This window comes from Vicia villosa, linkage group LG1 (genome assembly GCF_029867415.1).
Source record: "Vicia villosa cultivar HV-30 ecotype Madison, WI linkage group LG1, Vvil1.0, whole genome shotgun sequence".
Lineage (NCBI taxonomy): Eukaryota > Viridiplantae > Streptophyta > Magnoliopsida > Fabales > Fabaceae > Vicia > Vicia villosa.
The window spans coordinates 127,474,556-127,496,134 of NC_081180.1; the positions used below are offsets into that span (position 1 = coordinate 127,474,556).

The window sequence follows — 21,579 nt, forward strand, 5'->3', positions numbered from 1 at the left end:
AATAATATATCACTAACAATCAAACTTTTATGGAATGATCTAAGATAAGAATGAATTTACCCGTGCGGACGCACGAATCTTCTACTAATTCTTTACAAAAATTATATTGATGACAAAAGTAATATGAGAGATTTATATTTAAATTCTTTGAAAAGAAAAAGGGATATACATAGTCAATATAAATTATTTTACACTAATAATTAATCAACGTGTATTCAACCAAGTTATACTTATAATTTATAGGGAAATACTAACAAGTGCCCCGGGGCACTCTTTAATAGCTTTAAAAAGTAAGTTTTTCTTGGAAATATGCGTAATTAATGCATCGAAAATTGAAATGGTAAACTTTTGAAAGAATATTTTCTTTATTTAGAATGTTTAAAGAGTGCCCCTGGGGCAGTCGTTAGCATGACCCTAATTTATATTATAAGAATACTTCAATGATTTACCAATTTATTATGTTTTCATTGAATGACAGTGTAAGACTATTTTAGTGTAAAACTATTTTCCATTGTCAAAGCATATCCGTTGACCTCTTCTTTAACAATTTTGTTGTTGTTTTCTATACACACATAATTGCACTAGACTAAGAAAGATCAACTCACACAAAATCAAATACTACACGCTAAATAAAAATTAAAGCAAAATAAATGCAAACATGGTAACTCTTAAAATGCTTTGTGGACCTGATATTAATTAGCGTATACTATTAACACTATTACTGCCGTATGTGGCTTATCTTCAAGTCTATAAATTAGTACACCAGCCTCTACTATGAAACACACACAAACAAACTATAACATAACTAGAAAATGGAGAGCACCCAGAGAAGTTTAAGCGTGTTGGTACTGTGTTTCTGTTTCCTGCTAATGGGAACGATGCTAGTGAGTGGTCAGAGTGCAAACAACGTAAGAGCAACATACCATAACTACAACCCTCAGAATATAGGCTATGATTATAACAAAGCAAGTGTTTACTGTGCTACATATGATGCTAATAAGTCATATGCATTTCGTAGCAAATACGGTTGGACTGCCTTTTGTGGACCACAGGGGCCTCGTGGCAGAGATTCTTGCGGCAAATGCTTGAGGGTATGATAATTTCTCAGATTATAGCTTTTTATTTTTAGTGTTTGTTGATTAGTAATCATATTGTGTTGGTGGGGTGATGATGCAGGTGACAAATACTGCAACCGGTGCTCAGATAACAGTGAGAATAGTTGATCAGTGCTCTAATGGTGGACTGGATTTGGATGTGAATGTCTTCAATAGAATTGATACCAATGGAGCTGGCTACCAGGCGGGTCACCTTACAGTTAATTATACCTTTGTGAATTGCGGTGATTAATTCATTCGGTTATGTGAATGAATCACTGTCAGTAATAATAAGAAATAATACGCAGTTGTACTGCTTCCTAATAAGATCATAAATAAAACAAACCGTGTTATATACATGCATGTATACTTAATTGCAGGGCCGTCTCAACTTTTTCGGAGGCCCTGTGTAGATTAGTCGTAGTTTAGTCAAGGAAAAACAAATAGAGGCCCTATCTGACTATAATTTTATCAATATAAACATTTTATGAGGCCCTATTTAACCACGTGTTAAGTGTGAAAAATTTGAGGCCCTGTGCGGTAGTCCGCCTTGCACGCCCTCAAAGACGGCCCTGCTTAATTGGATGATAAATAAATGGTAAGTCTATACTTGTTCTTCTTTCGTGGTTAACTTTTTATAACTTGATATTTTTATTTAATTTTCATTGTCACACATAACAAGGATATTAGAAAGAAGTTAATTCGAATTTACTCCAAGAGACTTACTCTATATATATATATATATATATATATATATATATATATATATATATATATATATATATATATATATATATATATATATATATATATATATATATATATATATATATATATATTTAATATAAATTTATATTAAATTATTTAAATGTAAAAAAAAGTAATTTCATGTATATTAAATTATCTTTTATTATTATTTAATTTTATTATATCCTTTTTTAAAAAAAATCACAAAGAAAATACATTTGAATACACATGTTATTTTTGTATATATTAATAATATACATATTAATTAAATTCTATTTAAAATACAATATATTACTCTAAATATTAAATATATATTATTTAAAATAAAAATAATATTAATATTATAAAATCTATATTAAAAAAATAAATATTATTACAAATTAAAATATATTCATAATCTATTGAATTATAAATATAAAAGATTAGTTGTTTCAGGAAGAGTTTAATTGTACTAAATCAAAACAGAAAAGAAAGAAAAAAAAACAAGAGTTTGCATTGCCTTAAAATATTTAATTAAGTGTTAGTATATACATAGTATGCATGTATTAATTATTTTTGTTTTGAGAATTCACTAGAATTTGAACTTTACTTCTTACAATTGAAAACAACACTTAGTGTGAATACTATAAACATATTATATAATTGAAACATTAGTGGGGGCATGAGCCCACATAAGGATATATGTGGCTCAGAAAGGGGTATATTTACTCCAATAGTACGTTATTATAACTTACTCCATATTTTGACCATTTATTATTTTCAATCTAATGGTTAAAAATAATAAGTAATTAAATGTGAAAAGAGAAAATTATTATTATTATTTTTAACCATTAGATTCACTATGCCAAATTTGTCTTTTAGCAGCACCCCTACTAAAGCGCTTTTTGGAGAAAGCGCTGGCATAGGTTTCGCTAAAAACAAAATAAAAAAACACGCAAAAAAAGCGCTCTTAAAGGGGAGGGGGTACGAAAGCGCTTTCTAAAAGCGCTCTTATAGGGGGGTACGAAAGCGCTTTCAAAAAGCGATCTTATAGGTGGCTTATGAAAGCGCTTTCAGAAGCGCTCTTAAAGGGGGGTACGAAAGCGCTTTTACCCTAAAAAGCGCTGGTAAAGGCAGGGCTACCAGAGCGCTTTCTAAAAGCGCTTTCATAGCTGTTTCGTCAATTAAAATTTTTAAAATCCAAATAATAGTTGTTTCATAATCCCTAATTTTCTTTCACTGCCATTGCTGCCCATAACGAAGAAACACTGCCATCTACGAAGAACTCCATAGAAACTCCATAGAAACGCTACCATCTATTAAGAGAAGACGAAGACGAAGCTAGAACGAATTCGAGAAGACCGTATCTCATCCTCAAAACCACTCAAAAAAACAAATACGAAGAGAAGACGAAGCTAGAACGAAGAACAACACTTGCCCAGAAAACGAAGACGAAGGTACACGATTTATTGGTTATTCGCGATATCGCCAATATGTTTTCTTGTGATTTTGTAGTTTTCTCTAGGAATGTGTAACTGTAAAGAATTTGGTTGTGTATTATATTAGGTGTTCTCTTCTGCTTCTATGTTGTAACTGGGCATTGGATAATGGCACTGTTTTTGACATTTGAAAGATGAATGCAATCGTTTTCTATGCTAATACTCACATTAGCATAGTTATGTGTCGGGTTTGAGTATAACTATTGGTGGTTCTTTTTGCTAAGTGTTTGATAATCCATATATTGTATTAGATTGGGTTTGAATGATATTGTGCTTCTCTTTGAGTTTTGGTTTTGGTTCATGTTCATGGCTGCCCGAGTTCGTTGTGTAAGACATGTTTGAAGTGAACTTAAGTATGCGTTAATAGGTTGGTGTAGTGGCTTCCCGGTTTCTAAGTTAATTGATTCAAAGGTGGTTGGAATTGATCTCATGTTTTGAGGTGGAATTAAGTCATATTTTGTATTGATATTATTTGATTTTGATTCTAAAGACATCGTTGAGCTTTGATATTTGAATATGCATGATTTTGGTTGATCGATAGATCTTTTGGCTATGGTTGAGTTTACTTTCTTTCATCTTGAACTTGTTTGAAGTGAATTTTGAGAGCCAATTTATACGTATATCATGGCTGTCCGGGATGTTGGTTTAGGGATTTAGAACTTGTTTTGAACCCAATTTCTCATGGTACAATGTGACTTCTTGCATCTTGTTTCATTTTTGGTTTGAAAATTGTGTTAGTTTGTGAGTTTACTTGAATTTGAATGCATTTGACATAATGATACAATGCTGATTTTTTTAAGCTATGGATTATGACCTAATTTTTATACTCTTCAATTAAGTTTTTTATTTTATATTTTTTAGGAATATCTTTGCTAGATAGGGGTTACTTGTGAAGAGTGAAAGTTTGATCTCATTCAAGAATCTTACATTGTGTGGGTCTAGAAGTTGCTTACTACTATACAGGTAATTAATTGTTCTCTCTCGCCAAAGTAATATGTTGCGTTTTATTGCTTCTGATTCATTCCGTGTATCCTTTGCGTTTTGACAGAAACGCATTATACCGTTCTGTTCCTTAATAATTAGTTGTTTTTGTTTAGCTTAATTAATTAAGACATGAGTGTAATACTCATTATTCCGACATGTGGAATATTCTCTGATTTTTAAGTGATGAACTTACTAACTTTGTAACTTTTAGATTATATTAAGTAATACCCATTATTCCGACATGTGGAATATTCTTGATGTCAATTTCGTTAATCGTTAAGTGATGAACTTACTAACTTTGTGAATTGAATTTGCCATAGGGGTTACTTGTGAAGAGTGAAAGTTTGACCGTTTTTGTTTAGCTTAATTAAGACATGGATAAGACATGGATGAATTCAAACCGATTGTCGAAAGAGTACGAGAAAGGGGTATGGGAATGCGTTGAGTTTGCGGTTGCGCACTCCGAAGACCCGCTTCGAATGCCGTGTCCTTGCTTGGGTTGCTGTTATGGGGGTAAGGTTGACGGGAATAAGTTGGCATCCCATTTACTACGGTTTGGAATTGATAGAAGTTATACATGTTGGACAATGCATGGTGAGAAAAGTAACGGGAATGCTGAGTCGAGGTGTAATAGGAAGTATGCTTCAAACGACGATTGCACAGACACATACGATTGCGATCGAGTCGAAGAGATTGCAGAAGCGCTTGAAGAAGATCTTGAGGATTGTCCCAAAATGTTTGAGAGGTTGGTAAGCGATGCAGAGAAACCGTTGTATGATGGTTGTTCAATATTCACAAGATTCTCTGCGGTGTTAAAGTTGTACAACTTAAAGGCGGACAATGGATGGTCGGATAAAAGTTTCACAGAGTTATTAGCCCTTATGAAAGATATGCTACCAAAGGATAATGTTATTCCTAATCGAACGTATGAAGCCAAAAATATGTTGTCCTCTATTGGCATGAGCTATGATAAGATACATGCATGTCCAAACGATTGCGTTTTGTTTCGAAACGAGTATGCAGCGTTGAATGGGTGTCCTAAATGTGGTGCCCCTCGATATAAGAAAAAGTTGTCTCCTGCTAAAGTCTTATGGTATATTCAAAACCATTATGAATCATTTAGTTTTCGAATGTCAATTCTGCACCGTTACGTTAATTATTTTTTACATTTTAATTTTAGACTGCTCCTACAAAACCCACAATTAAGGGCAAAGGGATTTTACAGGAGGAGGAGTCTGTTGCATCACTAAAAGAGGTACATTTAAGGAGTTAATATATAATTTGAATCTAAATTGCATGATTTTATATTTTATCGATCTTTATATGATTTTTAGGCATCTGCTCGGGGGTCACAACAAGTGACACAGGAAGTTCGTAGCGTACCACTTAAGGGTCCTCCGAAGCAAGCAGCAAAAAAAGGTGGTGCTTTTGTGGCTCGATACCGGACGACTCTCGGAACACTTGTTGATATGTCCGATTTGAAGGAAGGTGCTCTCCGTCAAATCAATATGGAGGAAGGTATCTTTGGTGTTGAATTCATGTCACATATTGCAATAGATGACTTGGAAGAGATTTTTACGCAAGAACAACTAGGCGTCGCTAATATGCACTCGTACATCCGGTAATATTCACTCATCCGATATATTATTTAATTAGTCAAACAATTTATTTACACATTATGTTTATTATGTTTTTCACTCATCCGGTAATATACACTAATATGCACTCATACATCCGGTTATTCACTCATCCGCTAATATGTTTATAATGTTTTTATTTAAGGTTGTTGCATGACAGAGTGTTGCGCGGGACTGCATTGTCAAACAGATTCCGTTTTGTGTCTTCCGCCCATTGCAGCGGAATGACAATTGCTTCGGAACCGGAATCAGTTAGACAGCGCTTAGTCGATAGATTCATGTCATCCGGCAATACAGAAAGTCTGATTCTTTGGGCGTATAATACCCGACCAGTAGGGTTAGTTTCTCATTCTTGGTTCATCTAATCTCTGTTTCTTTTGTGTATAGCAAAATTTTCATATAACATATTGTTTTAATTTATAGAGCACACTAGTTGTTGCTTGCTATCAACCCTATAAGAGAAGTGGTGTATTATCTGAATTCGGTAAATGGTGACTGGACCAATTATCCGGCTACGAAGGAAATCATTGATTTGTAAGTGGGATCGTTCTAAATATTCGTGTATATTTAATTATTTGTGAGATTGATCTAAACATATGCTTTTATATATTTGTTAGATCAATACAAGTGTTCCGAAGTCAACGAGACGCACAGGTATCCCGGACTAAATCAAACAACATTACTTGGATCAAAGTGCAGGTACATTATTTTTCACAATTTTGCTTATAATATTTATGCTACTTGATAAAATAAGACAACTATAAAATCTTATTTGTTTTTCTATGTAGTGTCCGATACAGCGGAACAGTTCAGACTGCGGATACTTTGTTTTGAGGTTTATGAAAGAAATCCTTCAAATGAATCAATTAGAGATTCCAACCACGGTATGGATTTATAACTTAATTAGATAACTTCTTATAATTTATTACATTTAACTAAATCATTCATATTATGTTTTTATTCTGTAGTACTTTGACGAATTCCGTGTTGCTACTTACACGAGACTTAAGTTGGAAGAAATCAAAGAGGAATTGTGTCAATTTTATATTCATCAGCTATTCATGTAGTAGGATTTGTGTCGATTTGAAGAGAATATTATAGTACTCTAGGATATATGGTTACTAACTTTGTTCATATTGTTGCCAATTAATATTTGAAGTATAATATTGTTGATGTTAGAGATTTAGTTTGATTGACATAATGATGTATATATATAATTTTGGATATTATTATAATGGTATTATATTAGTATATATATAGACCTACCTATGGTTGAAAATATATCGTCAAAAATATATTACAGGTCGAAAATATTACAGGTTGAAAATATATTACAGGTCGAAAATATTACAAGTCGATCTGGGAGGCTGAAATTATAGGCTGCACTTTAAAATATCTCATTTAGCAACGACAGCGCTTTTAAAAAGCGCTCTTAAAGGTCCACATACGAAAGCGCTTTTTTACAAAAAGCGCTGCCAAAGATTAAAAATAAGAAGAAAAAAATACGCAACCTACCAAAGCACTTTTGGAAAAGCGCTCTAGTAGGGGGGCTACCAGAGCGCTTTTTCCAGCAAAAGCGCTCTTATAGGGGGTCTACCAGAGCGCTTTTTCCAGAAAAAGCGCTCTTATAGGGGGGTCTACCAGAGCGCTTTTTCTGTAAAAAACGCTCTTATAGGGGGGTCTACCAGAGCGCTTTTAAAAGCGCTTTCGTTACCTACGCCAGCGCTGGCTATGAGAGCGCTTTAAAGCGCTGTTAAAGGCCAAAAAAGCGCTTTAGAAGCCCTTCCGTGTTGTAGTGATTGAAAATAATAAATGGTCAAGATGTGGAGTAAGTTATAATAACTTACTCTTGGAGTAAATATATCCCTCCTTATATATATATATATATATATAACAACCACAACCACAACGAGGACAAAGGGAGAAAAACTTTACAAAATACAAAAATATAAAGAGGAGGCACAAGGAGAAACCCAAAACATAAAAACTATAAGCTAAAAAGCAAGGAGAGAACAACACCACAAAGGAGGCCAAAAATCATCAAAATAACAAGGCTTGCAAGTACCAAAGTAACACCGAGCTGAAAATTGTTTAAAATTCACTAATATCTATGATGAGTTTCTATCAATCTTGATGTACAAGTATTACTATCACAATGATAATTAAAAAATATGAAAAAAGAAAGACAATGATTTTCTGCAGAGTTTTTCTCTGCCCACAAACTGTGAAAAACTTCTTATTCACTTGCAACTGCAAATTCTGTGAATACAACTTGATTACTAAAATAGGGGTTACCCCCTCTATTTATAGATTTAGGATAGCTTGCTCTATAAGCTAAAAGCCCAAAATTATAAAAGCCCAAAATACCTATTTTGGAACTAAATCAAATCTGTGTGTAACTAAATCAAATCTAGTTTGACACACACATTATTCGACACTATGAATTACAATTTAACACACTACCTAATTCATTGTGTCTAAGCTATCTACATTCATCATAGATCTTAGTCTTCTGAATATTTCGACCTACACTCCCTTCGTCATGATATATGCAATCTGATTCTCAGTTCTGCAGTGTTCTAAGTTCATCTTCACATCTGTTACCTGCTCTCGAAGATAATGAAACCTCATTTCGATGTGCTTGCTTCGACCATGTGCTATAGGGTTCTTTGTCAGGTTGATAGCTGATATGTTGTCATTTTTCATGGTAATTCCTCCATGATCTTTACTTGTTATCTCTTCGAACAAGTTCACTATCCATGTTGCTTGACATTGACAAAGAGAAGCAATTATGTACTCTGTTTCGCACGATGATAATGCCACCACTGGTTCCTTTCTCGAACTCCAAGCAATTGCTGTGAATTTTTTATCCTTAGCTAACTACACTAATTTGAATCAGTGTACCCCTTTAACTTGCATTCTTTTCCTTTATCAGCTGCAAAAAAAAGGCCATAGTTGAGCGTTCCTTTTAGATACCTCAATATCCTCTTCACCGCTGCTAGGTGTGATACCTTTGGTTTCTGAATGAATTTACTTACCCTACCTACACTGTATGCTAAGTGAGACCTCATATGACAAAGGTATCTTACTGACCCAATAAGTCTTCTGTATTGGGTTGGGTCGACATCATCTTCATGTGCATCTTTTGATAGTTGCAGTCTTGGTTTTGCATGTGTCGAAGTCAAGTTGCATTCTTTCATCTCAAACTCTTGAGAATTTCTCCTCCATATCTTCTTTAATGCATCATCAAACCTCTACTGCTCTTGTAGAATTCGATGAAGAGGAAATATAAAATGTCACCCGAATCCAGAATTCCAAATTCCTTGCTGAGATCACCTTAAGTCTTTGATCACTTTCTTACATCTACTTGTTATCAACAAGTCATTAACATAGAGACATAGTATAAGCATTTCAGTCTTGCTTCTTCTTACATATACTTCATGCTTAATTGTGCACTTCAAAAATTCCTTTTCCCTTAAGAAACTGTCGATTTTCTTATTCCAAGATCTTAGAGCTTGCTTCAGTCCATACAAGGCTTTATGCAGCTCTACACCTTTCTCTCTTCGCCATGTTTCACAAATTCAACTGGTTGTGCAACATAGTCTTCTTCGTCTAAGGGTTCATTCAGGAATACATATTTAACATCCATCTAACACACGTGCCAATTATTCATGTTCTCCAGACCAACAACCAACCTGATTGTTTTGATCCTGGCAACAGGTGCAAATACTTCATCGAAGTCAATTCCTTACTTCTAAAGAAATCCTTTCGCCACAAGCCTTGCCTTGTGTCGAGTTACTTACCCTTTAGGATTACACTTTGTAACACCTCAATTCTACCCTGCAATTATAAGCGAAAATCAGAGTGCATTTAAAAATATTCATCAAATGATGGGATGTCACATTTCGACTTAACCAAACAAACATACTTATAAATAGCATTCAGAACAAAACTTTAGTCACCACTTACAATTTTAACTTATCAATATCTTTCAATTCAACTTAAAACAAATATCATCATGGAATACAACAATTAAAATAATAACGACTATTTCCCCCGAGTGCTACGTATCAGAGCAATAGGCACCAACTTGAATTTCCATAAAACAACATAAGGACTTCATAAAGTCACTTCGAAAATCCATAACTAATCTTGAATACCTACCCATTTCCCATGGTAGGGGAAATATCAGCAAAGGGGTGAGATATCTAACAATATAAAGGAATGCATGATAAATAATATAGGAGATATAGATCATACATAATTTCACCACTTCGCATCACATAACATCTTACAACAATTTTCATCGCAAAATAACTTACCAATATAATACAACTCTCAAACGACAACAATATCATTAATCAATTAAGACAACATATTCAAATTCACAATTATACTATCATCACGTCACAAGAAACATATCATCGTCTCAACAGTTCAAATCACATAATCAACTTATGAAATGGCAACAATGTCAACAATCAACCATGACAATATATGCAGTTCACAAGATTCCAACACATTACAACAAACATCTCATCACCAAGTCATCACATCACAACAAACATATCTTCTTCAAGTCACAACAACATAATCAAATAAGACTCAAATTAAATTCACATGTGACTCGACTTATGCAAATGCATGTGGTACCATTTGGAGTAAAACTCCCACCGTCTCAAAATTTGCAATTGGGCACACCGCTACTATTTGCCATTAAGGCCACCGTCGCTTTTTGCCAATAAGGCCACCGTCTCTTTATGCAATGAATGTTACTCAATAAATGTAACATCCACACAAACACAACACACATAAACAATGCGTTGCAACATCGTCTAAATCACCATCGAACATTATCAATATAATGTCGAACATTCAACAACATCAAAATCATCATCACTCATAAGAATGCATCACTTCACAATCACGTCACTATGTTGCATCATTATATAACAATATCTCACTTCACAATCACGTCGCTATGTTCTATCATCATACAACATTAGTTCACTTCACAATTCATCACAATACAACTTATCAACATTGACCATATGGTCTACAACAACAACAATTCATCATATTACAACAACAACCACAATCCATAATATCACAACAACAACAGCAAATCTATCATATTACAACAACAACAACAAATCCATCATATTACAACAATAAACATCACATTACGCGAATCAAGTGATATCATAACACGTTAGATTCAACTTCATAATAAAACATATTTATTATTAATTCATCACATGGCATCATTATTGGCTCATACATATCAAATACGCACAAATAATTGCATATAGCATACAACATCATTATTAATTCATACATATCAAACACATACAAAAAGTATAAGTCATATTAAATAATCTTCTAATACTTCTTAATTCACGTCTTTACGGTACACAAACATACACTAAACATTTGTCTTGGCAAAGCATCATTAAATTGGAAAATACAAACCAATAAAAGTTCTCAATACTTTATTCAAGTCAATATCATCATATAGGCATTGATTTAAGCTTTACAGAGGTTCAAACAGCACTTAAAAAGGAGTTACAGATCAAAAGATACATCATTTCGAAGTTTGGAAAAAGTTCCATATAGCAGGGTCCACTTAGCGACCTTCCAGCGGGCTTATGGAAACTCAAATTCAATAACCCATCTTGAAGCGAGCTTATGCAGACTAAAAACAACAACTTTCAGTTTTCGCAGCTCCACTTAGCGGACCAGCTCCGCTTAGCGGGCTTACTTAACGTTTCAAAAACAAACAGCATCCGCTTAGCGGCCTCGAGCCCGCTTAGCAGACGTGTGATTCTGCAGAAAAATAACAGCAAACACAGAACTGCGAAATCACACACCCACCACCTAAAACTCATTCCAAATAGCAATTAGACACATATAATCACTGTATCTAACGTCATTCATCATCAATCATCAATCAAAACATGATTTCAATCACAAATTCATGGAAAATCATCACAAACCCTAAGATTCTACAACATACAATTCTTCACACATTCATGGATTTCAATTATGAAACCTATAATATACCATACCAATCATCATTTCAACCCTTAGAGAGTAAGAACCCCATTCTTACCTTAGCAAAAGCTTCATCTTCTCCAATGGAGTTCTTCCTATTTATGCCCTAGCTTTCCTCCCTTCTTCTCTTCTTTCTCTTCTTTCCACCAAAATAAGTTATGAGACTCAACCTCTAAAACCCTAATCTTTACTATCTCACTAATGGAATTAACCCATAACTCATTCATTGTGTTATATTCCTTCCACTTAGGCCCAATTCATAATATTCCTCTAATTACTCAATTAAGCCAAATAACACACATAAATAAATAATCACATAATATAACAAATATTATTTCTAATATTATTCCACAGCTATAAATGATCCATAACGCAAATAATACCAACTCGCAATTGTATTTCTCCGACTAATCCGACCACAACTTAAGTGCTCAAATCAACACATTAATCCAATTACGCCTTTAGAATATTACCGATAAATCCCGACTTCGACTAATTCCAACGAATAAATCCTTGACCAATTTAATTAAATAATTAATTAAATTCGGGGCATTACAACTCTCCCCCACTTAGAATATTTCCGTCCTAAAAAATCTATCTGACATAACCATCCTCAACTTCGCTTCCAACTCTCTGATTCCCAGTTGCGTTTGACAACACTTCGACTGCCAAAATAACTCAATTTGACTTAAATTCAGTGTCAATTATTCGACATCTCTATGAATTACTCATTAACAACTTACTAACTACCTCAAGAATCTCCCGACTTATCAATACTTATGGTAGAAACAACTATAACACGCTTAAACGTGGAGATACAATCTCACTTCATTAACTTAGCAACAGAGTCATCACTGCTCAACAATACCTTGACATATGATTCTTAAGGTAGTAACACTCATAACCCTCATATACTTGGGTGTTCAACGCCATACTATTATTGTGTTAACAACATTCTCAACACCAGAACACATACGTACTTTCATTCCCATAATTATGCATGCCAATCTTCAACAAATACCAACAACTCTATCTCTGCCTCGTCATGTCACTCTTATAGTGACATCAACATAGCCAGCATAATCAACTCAGTCATAGCATGAAATATCACTTCTTAATTATAGTAACCAACAACAATATCACCACAACAGAAATAAAATCACTATAACGTCAACTTAACAAGATTACTTGACGAATACACCCAACTTCACCATCGACTGACAACCCTTATATCATTCTTATAAACTTGGCAAGTATTCACGAGAAAATACCATATTTCCAGTACATCATTCTTATCTCAACACCCGCCAATTCAAACATGCAGAACAAGACATATTATTCTCCTGGGCTTCCGATACCTAGTTCTTCACCTCTAACAAACACACGTATAGCAACTGCACCTCATTACGCTTCAGCTGCGCAACTCTGATAATCCATTTTAAGTCACCGTCCACATTAAATTTTCCATCTACTATATGGTTTACAAGTCTTAATCTAGTTCGGACTTCTTCTAACATCCACCACAAAATCGTGGTTCACTTGCCAATTCTCAATCCTCCACTCTGCGATGTTATCTCGCCTATAAACCAGCTCCTCCGACCTGTTCATTACTTCTCAACTATTCATGGATACTTTTCCATTAATTCCCACCAACTAGAGAGCAACTATCTTCACAACATAACATTCATCCCTTTACGCACTATCAAGCTAGCAAGATACGTCTATGCCATCCAATCACGATTTCGTCTACTATCAACAAGAGATTAAGGGTGATCAAGTCCTCAATTTGTCAATAGATAGCCGACAACCATAATGGAGTATAAACCATCATTACCAACATTAATAATGTTCTTTTCCAACTTGTACTCATATCACCAGAAGCACTATAATTCCATAATTCACTAATCTTCCAGAATCATCCGAAAAAGCTAACACCGACGTCTTGCAGTTATCTTCTTAAACACCTCTAACGATACATCAGAAAAAAATTCATGTACGCCATTATCAACACTTCTTATTATTGAAATCATACTCATCTCTTCGCACTTCCAGTTCTTACTCGCGCTTCAGAAAGTTTTCAACAGCTTCTACTACTGTCTCAATCACTTACAATAATCCTACAGCAAGGTCTACAACAGTACCTTATTTAATCACTGAACCAACATCGTCATCTTACGCAAGGCTACTCAACCAACAACTTCACAGTCGATCATTAGCGTTGGAACATCACAACTTCTAAATTCCATCTTCTAGAATTTATTCTTGTTACTGAACAGTTACCTTCAGAAACATCCATAACTTGAACCACGCTTGCACAACACCAATCGCTACATTGATCCTCATCCTTTGAGAAGTAAACATCAACAATTCCTGCTCACCCTTGTTGTTAATAATTGTCACTAGAAAGGGGGGGGGGGGTTGAATAGTGACCTCTTTTAAAATTTAGTTTATATGAGTAAGATAAAAAGATATATGAGGACTAGTATTAAAGAACACACAAAGGTTTATACTGGTTCACCAAAAGGGTTAGTCCAGTCCTCACACACAGTGAGATTTTCTTATATCTTACACTTTTATCCTTTAAAGAGGGATAAAAATGTTATGCTTTACACAACCTCAAAAGGCTTTTACAATCACTAAAGTTTCACTTTAGATTTTTCTTCTTCTTTGTTACAACCAAGATTTTATCTCTCTTGAGAATATACAAGATATTGAATAAATGATTTGAAGTTGATTCATTATATAGTAGTGATAAGAACCCTTCTTTTTCTTTTGTAATAAGATGAGTTTTTGACTTTGTTTGAATGATGTTATGCTTGAGTGTGAAAGTTGTTTTCTTTCTTTGCTAGAGGTGCTGGTTATATAAATGCTTGTAGGAATATAGCCGTTGTGTTCTCTTTGTACTTGTAAGGTTTAGAAATATCTTTCTTAGCTGGATGTGTACTTTGAGGATATTTGAAGATAGTCCTTTGAGTAGATGAGCAATCTGTCTTAGTTGGATGTGTACTTTGAGGATACCATAAGATAGTCCTTTGAGTAGATAATCATTCTTTTTGAATATATGCACGTTTGTTTATTTTGATTTGAAAGAATCTATTGTCATTTTAACCAAATGCTTTTGCCAATGTTTTGATAAGGTCATGTTAAAGCTAAAACAAAATATATGAGATCTTACAATAAGAGGACCTGTAAGTTCACTTGTTAGAGGAGTTAGGATAAACACTTGTTGTTCTCAAAACTTAGAATTGTTTCAACATTCTCCCCCTTTTTGAGGATGACAAACTTATTCTAGATTTTGTTTTAGTTTAAGCTCCCCCTGCAAACATATTATACTATTTTATTCAAGGATCTGATGTTTTTAGTTTTAGCCCCCCCTGAAAATATGTTGTCTATTTTTGGAAATGTTGGAATTTTGAAAAGTCTGGTTGAGACTAAAATATTGTGACACATGCTTTACAAATATTTGAACCAAACATAAAAGTTTTTTTTTAAAAAAAATAGCATATATATTTTTAGCACAATATGAAAACATGGATCTTAACCAAGTTTTAAACAACATAAGCATACAACTTTAAAATAAGGAAATTCAAACATAAGCTAGACAGTTACTACTGCTAAACTTTTTAGATGTTTAAAACATTAAAACATAAACTAGCTAGAAACATTTAAACATAAACATACTCCCCCCTTTGGACATCCACAAAAAGAAAGGGGGTAAAAGAGCCTAGCAGCTACTCCTCATTACCAGTGTTGTGGGGTGGGGCTTGAAGGAAGGGAAAGTCAAATTCTAGAATGATTGGAGGCGGGATAAGAGGAAATGCTTGTGGAAGGAACACTTTAAAATGACAATCAAAGAATGCCTGGTTCTGTCTGCCAATGCTAACAATGGCTCTTTGAAGAGCAAATAAGTCATCCTGGGAGGAACTTGAGTTAGCTTTGTGATCAACTGTGAAAAGTTTGAAAGAGTTTTGATCTTGATCAGCAGAAGTATTGTTAAACCATAACAGATTAAGTGAGCCAAAAGGTTCCTGATGAGAGGTTTCTTGGTGTGAGAATTTTGGAGGAGAGTTATAGGAGTCATAGATTGGAGCTTGGCTTAGGAAGTCATTGAAGTTGCTCTCAAAAGGTGGATTGTTGATCAGAGGAGATGAAGCATGAGCAAAAGGATATTCTGTGAAGTCTAACTCAATGTTGGTCACAACAGTAGGAGGGGTGGAGTAAGTGTTTTGAGGGACGGGTGGTATTAGGGAATACAAAGTTTCAGCATTGGGATCAAATCCACTTGAGTAGGACAAACACTGAGATCGAGTAAGAACTTGATGCTGAAAGAGTAAAACATCAAGATCATCATTCATTTCTGGTGGAGGTATGTTGGATGCGATATTTAGGTCATTGTCCGGAATGGATGAGGATCCATGAGATTGTAAGGGAGAAGGGTCAAAAACAGGAGTTTGAGAAATTGGAGGATCTTAAGAGCTTGGTGTTTGGACAATAGTGTGTTCAGCTACATCTTTAGGTGATGAGGTAAACATAATATCCTCAGTTGGTAGAGTTTGATCATGGGGTGTTATGAATGATGGAGTTGGTGAGGTGATTTCTTGTGGGATAAGTGGTTCGGAGGGTTGATAAGAAGTTGAGACATGTTCTTTAGTGGGGGACACAATTTGTTCAATGGGTGGAGAGTTATTTTTAGAAGCTTCAGCAGTTGTTGGTATGGACTTTACAGAAACAACATTTTCAGGTTCAGCTTGAGATTCAGTTTTGAAGGTTTTGACTCTTTTCTTCACATCAGTTGTTTTGACCAAACGTTTGTTTTTGTGGGATTTAAATCACAGGAATGTTCATTTTGGATAGCCTAGACCCAAGAATAGATCTTGCACCCTTGAAGGATGTTACATCATCAGTAGGGATGTGAAAGTATTTAAACACAAGTGTTAAAAACCTTCCATAGGGATCAGTTCTACCCTTTTTACAAGTGTGTTTCATGAAATTGAGAATGAGGTAACCTAAGTGAAGGGGATGACGATTTAGCCGATGAAAGATCACAAGAATGTCATACCTAGAGATTTTTTTCTAAACTTCCAGCTCGTGGAATGATGTTGTGAATGGACATCTTGTGTAAGATACGAGGAGTAGGTTTGAGATTTGATGAAACCAGCACGCATTCATAACAAAAAAAATAGTGGGTGCTAAATAAGGGTTTAGTATTTTGGGAGTCTTTTAAGATCTATGTGTTTACTTTGTATGTCACTCATGTATCTTCTGATACATTGAGGTAGAATGATTGTTTTTACTCATGAGCTTTTAAGCAAAGAGTTGAGTATTGTTCTTAGTTGAAGCTTTTAAGAAAAACTAAGTATTGCTTATTGGAAGTGTAATCTTCTGCTTTTTATCACTGAGGTGATTGGTTGTAGGAAGTGAGAGGGGGATCTCATATCTAGAGAGTTCTAAGTAGAAGTCGCATAAGGTAGTGATTAGAGGAGAAGTTAGTAAACTGAGACAGTTTAGACTTTGAACTAAAATTATCATATTGGATTTCCTTCATGAATTGGTAGTCCCCATAGTAGGTGACGTTACACCAAACTGAATTAATAATTGATTGTGTTCTTTTATCTTCTGCATTTTATTCTGCATAGTTTCTATTATGATAAAAGTATTTTCTATCAACAGGTGATGTCATAACATCTATCTTGACATTGTATTGGTGCTGAGATATCAGTCTTAACATCTATATTACAAGTGCCAAAATTTCAAATATTTTAAAATTATATATATAGATATTTAGCCGTGTTCCCAATTTGTTTCAGATAAAATATGTAATCATTGCAACATCTTTTCTGGTTTGCAGCTTTGATAACACTTTTATTTTTGTTTTATGTCACATGCATTTTGCAGCTTCTCCAAATATTTAGCTAAACATGCATGTCAATATAGGATGGTCATAAGGAAAGACAAATCAAACAACGCGTCTATATATTCCTGTAGAATACGGAGAAACTAGACTAAGAAAAATCAGAACACAAAATCAAAAACTATAAGCTAAATAAAAATAAAAACAATACATACAATATGGTAACGGTTCAAATGCATTGTGGACCTGGTGTTAATTAGGCGTATAATGTACGTATGTGACGTATCTTTCTCCAAGTCTATAAATCTGTACACCAGTCTTGATTATGAAACACACGAAAACTATCAAATAACTAGAAAATGGAGTTCACGCAGAGAAGTTTAAGCTTGTTGGTACTTTGTTTCCTGCTTATGGGAACGATGTTGGTGAGTGGTCAGAGTGCAAACAACGTAAGAGCAACATACAGTAACTACAACCCTCGTAATATTAATTGGGATTACAACACTGCCGGTGTGTACTGTGCTACCTGGGATGCTAACCAGCCCTTGTCATGCTTTCCAAGAATTTAGTGATATGTGTGAGAGAGAATATAAAATCAAAATACCAAGGTATATATAGAACTTGATTCGTCATTAATTTCGTACAATTAAGTATAGATCTTACATGTACTTATTAATGGTTTTATTAGGAAGCAGTTCTAGTTCTAGTTAGGATTTTAAAAAACAGACCGCGACTGCGAAAACGGTCGCGACAAAATGGTACCGGGAGATGCCGATATCGATACCGTATCACCGTTTTTTATATTAAAGAATAAATTGTGGTTGATTTTCACTATGACGCCCACAATCAATGTCGTGACACTTGTATCAACCGAAATGGCGAAAATCTTTACGCAACTATGACCGTTTCTAGTACTTATTAAATAGTGATAGTGATTCATATTTCTTTCACACAATTGAATTAATCACCACAGGTAATAAAAAATAGTTAGCGCGGTAGGTAAGGTGGCCCGTCTGATATCAAGTTGAGTCAAGACATTCAGTCGAGTCCACCATTAGTGCAATGATCCACCATTGTCACCATTTCATGAGTACAGGTTGCAGAATTTGTAACATGCATCATCCATTATTGTTGGTAGTTGTAATTCATTGTTTTGTAGAAAATATGTATTTGACATAGGTGTGTTCAGTCTAGTCGAAGTAGTGGAAGTCATTTGTATTCGACAGAGCCGAATACAACATATAATTGTTGTGTCGAAGCTAAAATATAACTTTGTACGTTTTAGACTTGATTGTATATTTTAGACTTGGGTCTTGATTGCCTATAAATAGGAATGACATTGTATAATTTTATACACTTAATAGTTTAACAACTTCACAAGTTTTAAAATATAGTTTTTCTCTCATTCTTAATCTCTCTTTTCTCTCTTATTCTTCTTCATCTTTCTTGAAAATCCTAATTGTTCAAACAAACTGATATCAACAAGCCCGGTTGCGATTCAGAGAGAATCTTTGATGGCAAATAGAACAAAAACATCAACACAATTTCCAAAGAATCTATCGGTTTTCAAAGGTGAGAACTACGAGAGTTGGGTTGCGCAAATGAAGGTTATCTTTAGATTTTTAGAGAGTGAAATGAAAAGCTAAAGAGAGTGAAATTGCAGTCGTTGAGAAAAAAATTTGAGATGACTTAGATGAAGGAAGATGAATCAATCTCAGAATTATTTTCATATGTGGTGATGTTAACAGACCAGATGAAGGCGTGTGGTGAATCAATCAACTTTTTGCAGAAGATTGAGAAAGTGTTGAGATCTCTAGCTATAAGTTTTGATTACATTGTAGTGTATATTGAAGAGTCCAAGAACCTAGCTGAGATGAAGTTGGATGACCTTCAAGATTCATTAGAGGCTCATGGGATAAGGCTGAAGTAGAGGAACTCAGAAAGGGAGAAGGTGGCTGAACAGGCACTGCAAGCAAGATTCATAATTAAGTCTGGAAAAGAGAAGTCGAAATAGAGAAAAAAATTATGCTAATGATGAGAATTCAAACAAGAATTCAAAGAATCACTCTGATTCAACCACGAAAGACATGGGCAACAAGTATTCGAGGAAGAAAGTTGACATGAAGGAGGCGCAGTGTTACAACTGTCAAGGATTTGGTCATTAGGCTCGATATTGTTGAAGAAAGAAAGAAGCAAGAGAAGAAATTAATGATGAACCGTAGTATGCACATGCTGGAGATAGGGCCTGTTTGTTTCAGCTTTAAAAAAATGGATTTTTTCTTTGTATTTTGTAAAATAGATTTTACAAAACCGTTTTTTAAAATATTACAAATTATTTTATGTTCGTTTTTTCTAAATTGAAACATTACTTTTGACATCTTATAACATAAACAAATATTATTGAAGACCAAAACATAGTCAAAATCGCAATTGTTTTTCAAAAAGTGATATTTCAAAAATGATTTTTATAAAAATTTATTTAAAATAGCTTCAAAATTAAGTGATTTTTTAAAATTTTGTATATCCAAAAAAGTTTCAATAAAAAGATGAAATACATAAAATTACATTTTAAGAATAGCTATTCAAACCAAATTTTCATTTGAAACTTTTATGAAAAGTTTCTTTGTAAATATATTTTACACAAAATTATGAAACTTATAAAAATCATTTTTAAAAAAAGCCAAAACAAACAGGCCCATAGTGATTCCGATGATATGCTACTCATGGCCAACACTCAGATGAACAGTGAGTAGAACAACATGCGGTACCTGAATTCAAGATGCAACAATCACATGACTAGAAATAAAACCTGATTCACCAAGTCAGATCAATCAGTCAAGAAAGTGATCAAGTTTGTAAATTACATACACATCACATCGGGTGAAAAAGGAGACGTATTTGTGGTTAGAAAGAATGGTCGAAAAGCCAGTATCATTGATGTGCTCTATGTAACTTTGATGACAAGTAATTTGATAAGCATATAACAATTACTTGCAAAAGGGTACAACATGAAACTAGAAAAAAAGTCAGATGAAGGTTTATAATGGTGATGAAAGGTTGATTCTGAAAGCACCATTGGCAGAAAACAAGATCTTCAAAGTAGAGATCAACCCGGTTGATCAAAAGTGTCTTACTTTGCCTGTGGAAGAAGACAAGAATCGGCTATGACATCACAGGTATGGACATCTAAACTTCAGAAGTTTAGGTATGCATACCTTGAAGAAGATGGTATATGACTTATCTTAGGTGAAGGAACCAAGTCAGATGTGTGAGGAATATTGTAAAGCAAAATAGACTAGGGAAGCATACAAGCATGACTTGTCTATAAGGTCAAAGGAAAAGCTGAAGCTAGTTGACTCTAATGTGTGTGGATCTTTTGAAGTAAGGTCGAATTAAGGTAACTTCTATTTCCTAACTTTCATAGATGAATTCACCAGATATATATGGACATATCTTATTGAAATGAAGAGTGAGGTATTCACACAGTTCAAGAAGTTTAAATTGTATGTTCAAGAAGTTTAAATTGTATGTCGAGAAATAAAGTTGATGTAAGTTAAAGAAACTAAAAATTAATGGTGGTGGTGAATACACCTTTAGAGAATTTACTACATTCTACAACGATGAAGGTGTAGAGCATGAGATCATTGCACCCTATACACCTCAAGCATAGATTTACCACAAATAATCGAAATTACATAGATAGTTCAACAGAAATTTAAAGTTACATATTGTTA

The 21,579-nt window shown here is 34.2% G+C and overlaps 1 protein-coding gene across 1 annotated transcript; it reads left to right on the forward strand.

The window, feature by feature from the left end:
* Positions 1–793: 793 nt before the first annotated feature.
* On the forward strand, positions 794–1,504 carry LOC131616546 (pathogenesis-related protein PR-4-like). Its single transcript, XM_058887912.1, has 2 exons — positions 794–1,091; positions 1,177–1,504. The coding sequence occupies exons 1-2, from the start codon at positions 813–815 to the stop codon at positions 1,345–1,347; spliced, it is 450 nt and encodes a 149-aa protein (XP_058743895.1). The 5' UTR covers positions 794–812; the 3' UTR covers positions 1,348–1,504.
* The last annotated feature ends 20,075 nt before the right edge of the window (positions 1,505–21,579 follow it).